The 13485-nt window shown below is 38.4% G+C and overlaps 1 protein-coding gene across 1 annotated transcript in view; it reads right to left on the bottom strand.

Annotated features, from left to right (window-relative positions):
- Window positions 1–13485, bottom strand: part of Ccdc178 (coiled-coil domain containing 178) — a 330861-nt gene that overhangs the window by 296441 nt on the left and 20935 nt on the right. The window contains exons 4-5 of the mRNA XM_060378608.1: window positions 10214–10293; window positions 7537–7737 (exon numbers count right to left, since the gene is read on the bottom strand). Coding sequence (XP_060234591.1) covers window positions 7537–7737; window positions 10214–10293 — 281 coding nt within the window. The remainder of the gene's footprint in view (window positions 1–7536; window positions 7738–10213; window positions 10294–13485) is intronic.

Raw genomic sequence — 13485 nt, 5'->3', positions numbered from 1 at the left:
AGAACTCATTGGTACAGGAGAAAACTTCCTGAACAGAACACCAACAGCACAGGCTCTAAGAGCAACAACCAATAAATGGGACCTCCTGAAACTGAAAAGCTTCTGCAAAACAAAGGACACCATCATCAAAACAAAGCGACTGCCTACAGATTGGGAAAGAATCTTCACCAACCCTTCATCTGACAGAGGACTCATATCCAGTATATATAAAGAACTAAAGAAGCTGAAAAGCAGCAAACCAAGTAATCCACTTAAAAAATGGGGAACAGAGCTAAACAGAGAATTCTCTGTAGAGAAATACCGAATGGCAGAGAAGCACTTAAAGAAATGCTCAACCTCATTAGCCATTAGGGAAATGCAAATCAAAACAACCCTGAGATTTCACCTTACATCCATGAGATTGGCCAAGATCAAAAACTCAAGTGGCAACACATGCTGGAGAGGTTGTGGAGAATCCCTTCTCCACTGCTGGTGGGAATGTAAACTTGTACAAACACTCTGGAAATCAATCTGGCGCTTTCTCAGACAACTTGGAATAGCGCTTCCCCAAGATCCAGCCATACCACTCCTGGGCATATATCCAAAAGAGGCTCAAGTACACAAAAAGGACATTTGCTCAACCATGTTTGTAGCAGCTTTATTTGTAATAGCCAGAAGCTGGAAACAGCCCAGATGCCCCTCAACTGAAGAATGGATGCAGAAATTGTGGTACATCTATACAATGGATTATTACTCAGCAATGAAAAATAAGGAAATCATGAAATTTCCAGGTAAATGGTGGGACCTGGAAAGGATCATCCTGAGTGAGTTGTCCCAGAAGCAAAAAGACTCACACGGTATATACTCACTCATATAGACATACAACATAGGACAAAACCACTAAAATCTGTGCATCTAATGAAACTAAGCAAGAGAGAGGACCCTAACTAAAATGGTCAATCCCCATCCTGAAAGGCAAAGAGGATGGACATCAGAAGAAGAAGAAAACAGGAAACAACCTAGGAACCTTCTACAGAGGGCTTCTGAAAGCCAGAAGAATAAAACAGGAAACAACCTAGGAACCTGCCACAAAGGGCCTCTGAAAGCCTCTGCCCTGCAGATTATCAAAGCAGATGCTGAGACTTATGGCCAACTGGTGGGCAGAATGAATGGAATTTTATGTAAGAAGTGGGAAATAGCAAGAGCTGGAGAGGACAGGAACTCCACAAGGAGAGCAACAGAACAAGAAAATTTGAACACAGGGAACTTCCCAGAGACTCATACTCCAACCAAGGACTATTCATGGAGATAACCTAGAACCCCTGCACAGATGTAGCCCATGGCAGTTTCGTGTCCAAGTGGGTTACATAGTGATGGGAAGAGGGACTGCCTCTGACATAAACTGATTGGCCTACTCTTTGATCACCTCCCCCTGAGGGGGAAACAACCTTACCAGGCCACAGAAGAAGACAATGCAGCCATTCCTGATGTGATCTGATAGACTAAGATCAGAAGGAAGGAGAGGAGGACCTCCCCTATCAGTGGACTTGGGGAGGAGCATGCATGAAGAAAGGGGAAGAAGGTTGGGAGTGGGAGGGGAGGAGGGAGGTGCTTATGGGGGTATACAAAATGAATAAAGTGTAATTAATAATAATAAAAAAAGAAAAAAAACACAAAACAACAGAAAATTATTATAAACTATAGGACTGATTTACCAAAAATAGAGAAGAGAATAATTCATTTACCTGAACTTAGCGTATAGAATTAATCTGTCCAAGCTTAGGGATATAGTTCAGTTCAAAGAGTTCTGGACAGCATCCACAATGCTCTGAGTTAGATCCCCAATACCATCAAGTGGGGTGACTACTGGCACACTTGTAATCCCAGCACTAAAGCTTGATCATCTTTAGTATAAATCTAATGTATTACCACCAGAAACAAAGAGGTCATTTTTATAAACACACACACACACACACACACACACACAGACAAGTATTTTATATAATTGTGAAGAAGTTTATGCAGAAGCATCAAGGTCAACTTTACCTACATATAAATTCATTAAAGGCCAGCTAGGAGTACATGAGACCCATCAATGTATAAATGAATGGATGGATGGATAGATGGATGAATTAATACAAAGATGTTGGTAAAGAATAACTCCTCAACAAAAATATAATGTGAAATAAGCAGAATGTTGCAGAGGAATTTAAATTTAATTCAGAACATGGCTACTCTGGCAAGATATCACATCCAAATACCTTCTAGGTCTGTGTGATCTTGCTAGAATACAAACATACCTTCAATTCAGGAGACAGAGGAAAGCAGATGTGAGTTCAAAGCCATCCTGGTGCAGAGCAAGTTTTAAGTAAAGAAAAGTATAGGTTCAGTTGTGTTGGTATGCATCTTTAATCCCAAACAACAAAGGTAAAGTTAGTTTGTAGAAGGAAGCACCCACGTTTGAAAGTTATGTTTAATTAATGAGTGTCAGAAAAAGTGATGTATCATAAAAGATTTGACAGAATAGGATATGCCCAACTCTCATGAGAAAAGGGAAGAAAAGGAAGGTACTAAAGGGAGCAACGCAGAGAATGAGAGAGAGAGGAGGCAATTTTACCCAGAGAGTTTAGAGAAAGAAGTTGAAGGAGAGAACAAGCTAGAGACAAGTGAAGACAGAAGGAGCCAGAGAAAGAGAAAGAGCCAGAGGATTAGGAAAGATTGCTGGAGTTAGTGTGGGATATTTCTACTGAGGTCTAAGGCTGGCATTTCCAGATAGCCTCTGAACTCAGTATAAATGACAGTCTCCGTTTCTCAGCTGGGTTTCCCCTACTTGATTTGGATAGCCCCAGATGTCCTTAGGAGTGCCACAGAGCCCACAGGGAGATTACAAGTCCCACCCTTTCCTGATAAGAAAGCACCCGGGGATTCCTTATACTAGTGAGACGTCTATGTGCCTTGGCTTATGCTAGTGCACCCACCTTATGCTAGTGAGACGTCTATGTGCCTTGGCTTATGCTAGTGTACCCACCTTATGCTAGTGAGACGTCTGTGTGCCTTGGCTTTCAACCAATCACCTTTATTTGTACCTGGAGTTCTTCCTACACCTATAACATAATTAAGAACAGCTTTACCCCTCTTACGATAGGGCTGTTTTGTTTCATGTTAATCAAATATCCTTGGAACCCATAGCTCTGATGAATCAAACACATTCACCCTCAAAAATCCTTCTGCTGCCCAAGGGTTCTAAGTCTGTGATTGACAAATTAAACTCTGTCTCTTATTCCACTCTTCCACCATGGCCACCTGAGATTTGTCATTGATTCTGGGGAAGGATGGGCTCCCCTCCTCCCAGAAGAATCGCTGGGGTTTGGTGTTGCATGTTTCTGCCATTCTTTGTCGACCCTGCCACCATCTTTCCAGCACCATTCTGCCCACTGCCATGGCCATCTGTGGGAGCAAGCCTTCAGCTGCTCCCAAAGCAGCCATTTTGTCTGCACGGACAAAGCCGGTCTTCCAGCTCTGCTTCTCTAGGTTTCAGAGCTCCTATTGAGCCTCTGTTTCTGGTTTCTCATGAAGTAGCCACCCACCTGCCCAAGTAAGGCTAGGCCCTCTGTGCTGCCTGGCTTGGGTTCTGGAGCCCTCAGGTCCTTTGACCCTGACACTTCACTGTTTTCCACCCTGAGCATGTACTTCTATTTCCTGCCCAGCAGCAGGACTGCCCACACTCCTGCCAGACCTGGAATGCCAGGGTTAGTTTGAAGCCACGCAATGAGATTCGGAGGCCAAGAGAAAAGACAGATTGAATAAATTAGTTTGGAGAAGAGGTTGAGCCAGAACAGCTGAGCCGAACCAGCCAGCTACCAGTCAAGAAAGAACAAGAAAGGGTGAGCTCATTAAGCGGTAAGTCTCAGAGGCTGAAAACATTATAGGCCTAGGTTAGATTGTACAGAGGCTAGAAGCTTCCAGGACTAGTTCCACACTAGCAGACAGTGTGACAATAATTCTCCAAGACAACAACTGAAACAGGTGAATAAAAATTCCTTTTATCTGACACCAAGCAAGGATCATAGGAAGAAAATAACAATGAAAAGAAACATAAAAACGGATAAACGTTACCTGTTTGGATAAAAATGTTTGAAGTTTTAGATATGTAAATTACTTCTAATTACTTTATATGTTTAATATACACTTAGACAATTACAAGCAAATTTGACAACAGAGCTTACTCATTCTTCCCATTACAGCTTCCTAATACTAAAGCCATCTTGTATTGTTGAAATGAACCAAATATTTTTTAATTTTATCATGACTTTTGTTGATAAATACGTTTATGACTTTTGCCTTCCTTTAATGAGTTAGGCCTGTATTTTTTTTCATGTTTATACTGATTCCCACTAACTTTGCTGAGTAGTTTAAAGTGCCTTCTTATATTATCTATGAACTCTGTTTCTTGAAAATTTTGTAGACATCTCTAATTACATTTACAAAAACAGTGTTATATTTTATACCCAAGAATATTTTGTATTGAGGCATTTCTAGCTATTAAATCAAAGTCTTTATGTTAAGGTCAAGAGAAATATTTTGGTTATCTGTTTACGTCCTGATAATTCTCTTTCTATAAACATTCACAGTTAGTGAAATGTTGCTCTCGAAGATGTATTCTGAGTGTTTTCGTCATCAATGATCAGAGACACAGGCAGGATGTGGTGCTGCACACCTGCAATTCCAGTGTGCAGGTAGATGAGGTATGAGGATGAGAAACTCAACAGAACCTTAATATAGTAAGATTCTGTATTAGAAGAAGAAGAGAGCCGTAGGGGGAGAGGAGCAAGGACAGACAAAGGAGGAGGTGGAAGAGGAAGAAGAAGAAAATGGTTTTGATTCATCTCACGTTCGTATGCCCCATCACTTCAGTGCCTCTCTTCCTCTTTCTCTTCCTCCCCGTGCCTTGCCCCTCTATCCTTCAAGTGTTACTTTCAATTATTCTCACTAAGGAAAGCTACCTCTAGTTCTCAGATTGGGCAGGACATGCCAGCTCTACAAAGTGTTTCACATGCTATCAAACGTGGTCATTGTAAAGTCTAGGATTTCTTCGTCCTCCATTAGATGACCACAGAGATGTAGTCATGGATCTACAAGCAGAGGTGGGTGAAAAGCAAGGAACCAGTAAAAGTAGGCGAGCGGAACACTAGGAGAGTCTGAGGCCCTCCTTCATGGGTGTCTCCAAATGCCTGTGCTGTATGATAAAATGTATGTGTTGCTTTATTTTATGAGCGAAAAGCTGTAAGACCGACTTTATAGCCTGTAGGATTATACAACACCCAATTTATGTTGGAAGGACATTTCTAGTTATTGTTTTGATAGAGAAAAGTCAAAGAATTCCTTAGAGAGGACTACGTATCAGATAACAAGAGCTGCTGTTTCAGGGGGAGATATAACTAGACAGAGAGGAAGGCACCAGGGCTATGAATAACTGCCCCACTCTCCGCAATGACCTCTTCATGGTTTCCCATGTAGATTCTCTTTGGCTGATCCAGAAAGAAGTTAACGCTAGAGAAAACATCTTTAGCACAAGCCACTTTGAGTCAGCTTTCTGGGGGATGAAACAAAACATATGTATTGTGGCAGATAGGAGGGTGGGATGGAAAAACCTCTGGAAGAGATCTGGGAGAGCAACAGATGGGTTCCCTGGTTTATTAAATGTTTGGTCTAAAACACATCCTACTTATTATAGCTGCCAAAAAGAACTGAGTTATTTACATTTATTATACAAGGAACTCTAAGGTTCTGCAAGCAGAAAACATGTAATTCTATACCTTATAAACAGATTAATAACATTTAAGGATTGTGTTGTTTTTATATCCACAGAAAGCCAGTTAATTCCTGGAAACAATTTTTTAGAAGCCTTTTTCACACAGAAAGTTCTTACTAAGTATATAGTATTGACTTTAAATTATACTGCATGTATAACCCACTTAAATAAAATGAAGCAAGTAAATACACATTTGAAATTTAAGTAGGCCTTTAATAGTACTGATTAAAAATTAATCCAAACCCTAAGTTATTACCCATCTCAAGAATTTATTGATTTATTAGTTATTAGAATGTATGCACATCTATATTAGTTTTATTTCTATAATTCCCTAAATTTAACTCTAAACAGACTCAAAATGACAGTATCTAAATAATGTTATAAAAGGCTTATAAGGTAATCAGTACAACATTATAAAAATCAGCTCTCAACATCCTCTTTTCTACTACTGCTAATGAGGAACAGCAATTAGGTAAAGCACAGATGCTCTGTGGATGTGAATATGCAGCAGCTCAATAACCTGATGCGGTCAACAGTGTCCCTAGGCACCAGTCCTGACCCTATCATTGTCTCAACCTAGTTACATGGCATCCAGAGGCTTAGAACTCAGTTTTCAGCACAGTAATGCACTAGTGGAATGTTAATAATAATAATTAGGTTTAAGAAAAGAAGTACACAAAAGACCATTTCAATTAAAATATTTTCTTTCTGCTCCTGAGAACACACATTTATATACTTCGGAGATAATACTTTTGGAATGTTTGGTGCTACAAAGACTGGTTATTCATGTGTTCAGCAAAACACAGATTTTAAGTTATTACCTGCTATCACAGATTAATGACTCATACTGTGGCCCATCAGTGGACCAGGAGAGGGTCATAGGGGGAGAAAAGGGAGGAAGCAGGGGTTTGGGAAGAGATTAGGGAGGGGTCAGAGCTGGAATATAAATTGAAGAAATTGTAATAAATGATAATTATAATTAAAAAGGAAAAATTTCCTATTTATGTGAACAATTGTATAAGTATCCTATTTTTTTAAAAGTTACTTCAAAGACAATGACTGCTTAACTGAAAATTTTACTTCACAATGGGGTAAGAAGCTTCTATCCTGAATACTGCTCTAGAATGTTTTAATGATATATGATTTAATTTAATGATACAGGATACAGGATATAGGATTTAATTTAATGACACAGCATCTTTAGTTTGTGTAATATTCCACTCTGGCTCTTCCTCTGTATATGCTACAGAAGAGCATTTTCTTAAACAATGGTTGCCCCTATTACTACTGAAAACATATTAAGATTATCTTCTTGCTAGGAATTCCTTTAAAACTGAACTTACATTTCCGTTCTCAAAAGTGAATACATAATATTCACAATATTTCACTCTGAAATCTGAATATTTCAACATCCCAAAATATGGCTAATGATACCAATGGAGCAGTCATCTTTATGAATTTTTAATAATTCAAATACTACCATAATGGTAAGTAAATATATGTCAAATGTTTGCCCATCTCCATGGTATGCTAATGAATGGGATTTTCAACACACTTAAAAGCCCATATTCAAGGTTTGCTCACAGAGCACCCATGTGTGTCTCTGGATTCATCACAACATTTAATACCATATTTCACACCAGCTTCAGTTTATAAACAACATGTAACAGTGATCTATGTAGACATCAGCAGTGCACCCTCTCTGCTCTAACAGAGACTGGAAGAATAGAAAACCCTTTTCCTACCTTTCTGCACAGCTATGGGGAGTTCCTGAAGTTTCCAAAGGGACCAAGAGTCAATTTTCGTGCTAATCCTTCTCTTTCTTGATTTTTGTTGTAGTAATGCTTGTTCCGCTTCAGCCCTGTCAGTTTCCAGACTTTTAACAAGGTAGATGGCCTCTGCCAGCAATGTCTCCAATTTCTTCTTCAACTCTGGACACTTCTCACCTTAAAATGGGAACATGCATTCACGCTTGTTAATCACTCAGCCCCTGAGCAGTGCGACAGAACATGGGTCTTACTGGAAATAGTCTTTCAAATATTTGTCTATCTAAGGGAAGTTTAGAAAAGTGAAATGATATTTAAAAGGCCATTTGTAACGTAAAACAGAGCCAGGCGGCACAGGCCTGTAATATCAACACTTAAGAGGCTGACAGGCTGCAAGATCCCTGTAGGTTCAGGGGCAGTCTGGGCCAGAGAGTGAGGGATTTGCCTTGAAAACAAACAAAAGGAATTTAAGATTATATAACCCAATCATGTGGATAACTCAAAGATGGCATATTCTTCAGATACAGAATTTTTAGTGAACACATCAAAAGTGTATATAAATCTTCAACTAGTAACTTGAAGAGAATCACTGTATGAAAGAGAAAATATCACCCAAGCTGCTTTATCTTAAATCATGGCCATATTCCCTTCCAGTCCTCAAGGACACAGATCACAATGCACAGTTTAAATCAATATTGAAGATTACTCTGTTCCTGGATCAGAAGGCATTGATATTCTTCACCCTTATCAGATAATAACTTCTCCGCTTAGCCTTGGCAGACACTTTCAAATTCTATTTATTCAGCCTTAATTAACTCTGTTAATGAGAGGCGCGTGTGATCCCTGGTTCACAGCTCTGGAATAATATGGCTTAATGTTAACAAAGTATTACCAGAGGTATTCATTCATCTGCTGGTGAACAAAATGTGTACAGAGATTAGTATTTTCTCCAGCAGCAATAATACGCTTTCCTCAAGAGAGAACAAGGTAAGGAAGACAGATGAGAGGCCTGTTCTGCTGGTATTTGTAGCTATAAACTCTGACTTTTGCCAACATGCAACATGACAAGAATACATAAGCACAGTGTCAAGAAAGAAAAGGACACCGTGGAGGGGGGTTGGGAAGTAAGACAGGAAACAGCATAACACAGGAAAAGGGTGGATGAATTTGTTTTTCTTTTGGATAATAAAGATGATTTTTCTACTAGGTGGCAGCATCACAAATGGCTACATAACGCTTCTGAAGGCAAGCTAGACTGTTGCATATTTTTTTCCCCTCTCCTAGAGAACTTGTAAAAAACATTGACATGTACCTTTAAATAATATTAATGGGCAAAAAAATCTCTCCCTGAGCCCAGCTTTACCTGGTCTATTTGAACCTGTTGTTTGCTTTCATCCTGAGTACTTTATTGAGTGAGCCTTTAAGGAAATATTCATGGAACACTGACAATTTGTGGATGACCCCGTGACCAATCTCCCTAAGAAGTTTTAGTCTAACATACACAGAGATAATCATGTCACTGATAATCACAGCACTTTACTGGATTTACGTGTGTGCTTTACCAAAGTTGTTCTTTCTGTTTTTAAAAATTACCTTTTTAAAATTAAAATCAAAATTAAAGAGAGAGCTCTCTTTAATGGCATGCAGTTAAATGTTATATGTGTAAGTAACCTGTGGTGCTTGACCTGTGGTGGTCACTTATTTGACCCCCCTCCAAATAGACTCAGTGTATATGTAAACAATGGCTTGCAAATTCTGACGCACTTTTAACAAGCTACCATCTTCCTGGTACCATGTGTATCTTAGTCTCTCCTGTGCATCTTTCTGATGCATGTTATGCTACATACTTTTACTGTGACTGTTGCCATCAATGACTTAATCTGTTCTTCCTCTGCATCTGTGGTGTGTAAACACTGACGTTTTCATCTTCTCCATAGACATTAATATGGAAAATAAATAATTAAATAAAATGGATCAATCGCTCAAAACCGAGCCTCAGAATGATGCTTTGAAAGACAAAACAAAATATTCTTCCTTCCAAGGAAAAGTCCAGAGTTTATCAGTTTTCCTCCAGTGAAGGCATGTGTAAAATTTTTGTGACAAGCAAAGAGAAGAATTTTAGTATAATCTCAAAGCATATATCCAAATGTTGAAATAGTATTCATAATTGCTTTTAGCCAATATTTAAATTTTGCAACTTTTTTTTTTTTTAGATTGTGTTAAATTCTGATCAGATGGAAGCCCCTGAACCACAGCTATTTATAGCTAATGTGAGTTAAGACTAGACTTTAGAATGAAGTTCTTCATTCTTCCCGCCACATGCCAGCTGGTCAGTAACTCTGTGGATAGCCCCTGCCCCACCAGAGAGACAGACAGACAATATCCTGGTCACACAGAAAGTTTTATCAATGACTCTCAATTGTAAGTAGCTCCTTGGGCTCTGGGCAGGTATCACTATAAGTGTACAGCTTAAGCCAGTGTCTGGAACAGAAGTCAGTTAGAACAGTAAACACTAGAGGAAGGTATGCTTCCCATAATGGCGTAACAGGCTCTTTCGATATTCAATATCCAGAAAACCTGTATTAAAAACATGTTAAATAAAAGGTCAATGACTTGTAAACAATTATACATCCCTAGTATGGAGAAACAAACTTACCCCGTGCTTTTTCTGAGCGGCCTTCTTTCTCTGGAGTGGAGACACCCACATCTTCCAGTTCATCTTTCATGGCAGAAGTCCTATGCGTACATACCAAGGGAGCCAGCATCAATTCGTGAAAGACAGATGACTTAAAATTAGTTAAACAAAACTTGGTAAAATATTTGTGTGGAATGTTACATGTTGTTTACATGATAACCACACTAAATAGTGCAATAAGATAAAGAAAATTCTATTATCCAGTAGTGTTTACCCTCAAAATAATAAAAACTTTTAAAACAGGTGCTATCCACAGAGTTACTGACCAGCTGGCATGTGGCGGGAAGACTGAAGAACTTCATTCTAAAGTCTAGTCTTAACTCACATTAGATATAAATAGCTGTGTTTCAGGGCTTCCATCTGATCAGAATTTAACTGTCTTGAACTTTCTTGAGAGGAAATTAAAACAGTACTTTCATTTAGAAATTCTTATATCGAACTTAGTGGCCTGCTCTTTGATCACCTCCTCCTGAAGAGGGAGCAGCATTACCAGGCCACAGAGGAGGACAATGCAGCCACTCCTGATGAGACCTGATAGGCTAGGGTCAGACTGAAGGAGAGGAAGACCTCCTTCAGAGGGGGCATGGGAAGAGATGAGGGAGGGAAAGTGGGATTGGGAAAGGGGACTAGGGAAGGGTCTACAGTTCAGATACAAAATGAACAATATGTAATCATAAAACAATAAATAAATAAAGTTCTTATTTCCTAAAAATTTTATAAGATACGGCTTAATTAATAAACTCTGTGTGTGTGTGTGTGTGTGTGTGTGTGTGTGTGTATGTGTGTGTAGGGGGGGTGTTCTCTACATATTTGTGGGTGCTTGCCCACCAGAAGTGGACATTAGATGGCTGGTTCAGTGATTATGACCTGCCACATGTAGGTGTGGGCTGAGCTAGGCTCCTCTGCAGGAGGAGTATCCTTTGTAAATTACTGAACTACGTCTCCAGTTCAAAGGGCAGGTTTGACTGAAAATCAACTGGATGCGATAGTACTTTGTTTTCAGATTAGTGAGTTCTGGATAGACAATACATACACTACAAAGGGTAGGTTTAACCATTTCAGACTTAAAAATAGCAAGATTTTAGAAAAGTAGCCAGATAAAAAGAATGTTATTTCCTTTCCAAATAATCTTCTTACTGGAGTTTAACTAATACAAAATATATTTTTTTACTATCAGTATTTCTCTAGCTTAATGCTTAGATCCTAAACTAAGTTTTCCTGTATTTTAAAAAATTTATATTTTCACTGATAAAGATTTTAACATAAATCAGCATCAATGGAAAGATGGGTCATTTTAGAGCTTTTACTAAATCATTCATTTTTATTAAAGGGTCATTAAAATTAACAAGAGCTTCATGAATAACAAATATCATTAAAACTCATAAAATAACTCATGTTCACACTGTAGGAATACTTCAGCTTTTATAAAAATCACCATCAAATTTCATATCTTATTTTGGTGCATATCATTCCCATAAGTTTTAATTTTACCATTTGCAATGGTTGCATATATTATATTTCAAAAGCTAATTTTTATAAAATACATCCATTGTCTTCTTTATTTTTTCCTTCCTTTTTATTTCAGGAAATTTAATTAAGAATTATAGTTTGTGGAGTTCCTGTCCTCTCCAGCTCTTACTATTTCCCACTTCTTACATAAAATTCCATTCACTCTGCCTGACAGGAACTCCACAAGGAGAGCAACAGAACAAGAAAATTTGAACACAGGGAACTTCCCAGAGACTCATACTCCAACCAAGGACTATTCACGGAGATAACCTAGAACCCCTGCACAGATGTAGCCCATGCAGTTCAGTGTCCAAGTGGGTTCCATAGTAAGGGACTGCCTCTGACATAATCTGATTGGCCTGCTCTTTGATCACTTCCGCCTGAGAGGGGAGCAGTGTTACCAGGCCACAGAAGAGGACAATGCAGCCACTTTTGATGAGAACTAATAGGCTAAGATCAGAAAGAAGGAGAGGAGAACCTCCCCTATCAGTGGACTTGGGGAGGGGCATGCATGCAGAAAGGGGAGAGAGGGTGGGATCGGGAGGGGAGGAGAGAGGGGCTTATGGGGGGATACAAAATTTATAAAGTGTAATTAATAAAAGTTAAATAAAAATTAAAAAAATATAGTTTGAATTATATATATATATATAGTTTAAATTTTTAAAATAATAAATCATTAATTGTCCCCAAATCAATGATTAAACAATGCTTTTGCCTTTTGGCTTGCAGTCGTCATTGTATCTTGGGGCATGTTACCATACAGGATTAGCTACAGCTGTGAAGGTTTCATTGTTGTTGTTTGTTTGTTTGTTTGGGGCACCTTTGTAAAGCACTGGTTATCCTGAAACTGTCTAGTTATGCCAGCCTGGCTTCAAGCTCACAATGATCTGTCTACTTCCACCTCTGAGTAAGAAGATTAAAGGCACCACCACACCGGGGAAGCTGTAGTCTTGCATATTGTCTTCCAAAGTTTTGTTCTAATACCACGTCCAATAAATCTTTCTATTACACTTTTAAAATCAAATTATTTAAAGTCAACTATTTGATCAAACACACTCTTCTCTTTCTCATTTTAGTTTTTATCAACGACTAATCTACTCTCTGTTTATATGGATGCAGCCATAACAAATATTCCACATAAAATATTAATATAAAGGTAAGCATTTGTGCCCAGCCCCTACAAGATATATATTATATACCTGTATGTAATACATATATATTTATAATATTTTCATTTCTTTAAATGGCATAAAAATATTTCCTTACATAAATAAACCACAGTTTCAATTCACTGGTAGTTTTTTTTTTCACCTCTTAGCTATTATGAAAACTGCTGCTTTGAACATTTGTATTTAAATTTTCATTTGAAAACATGTTTCAAGTTCTTTGGGGTATGTGTTTTAAGGTAGAAATTTTATTTCTTTGCTTATATGTTTATTTGGTTTATTTTTTGAAGGAGGGTCTTAATACATACCATAAGCTTGGTACCAACTGGCCATCATCTAGTCTCTACTTTTCTAGTATTTGTGTTAGAGAATGTCACAATTATACTTGGCTAAAATTTTTTTCCTGTTTTTTACTTTTAAATTTTTTGGTATTAATTACAGTTTATTCACTTTGTATTCCAGCTGTAGCCCCCACCCTCAACCCTCCCAGACACACCCTCCCTCCCTCCCTCCCTCCCTCCCTCATCTCCTCACATGCCCCTCTCCAAGTCCACTGAT

Source organism: Meriones unguiculatus, chromosome 2 (assembly GCF_030254825.1).
Source record: "Meriones unguiculatus strain TT.TT164.6M chromosome 2, Bangor_MerUng_6.1, whole genome shotgun sequence".
NCBI classification, from domain to species: domain Eukaryota; kingdom Metazoa; phylum Chordata; class Mammalia; order Rodentia; family Muridae; genus Meriones; species Meriones unguiculatus.
Note: the sequence above shows the minus strand (reverse complement) of the source record. Positions and strands in the feature narration are given on the sequence as shown.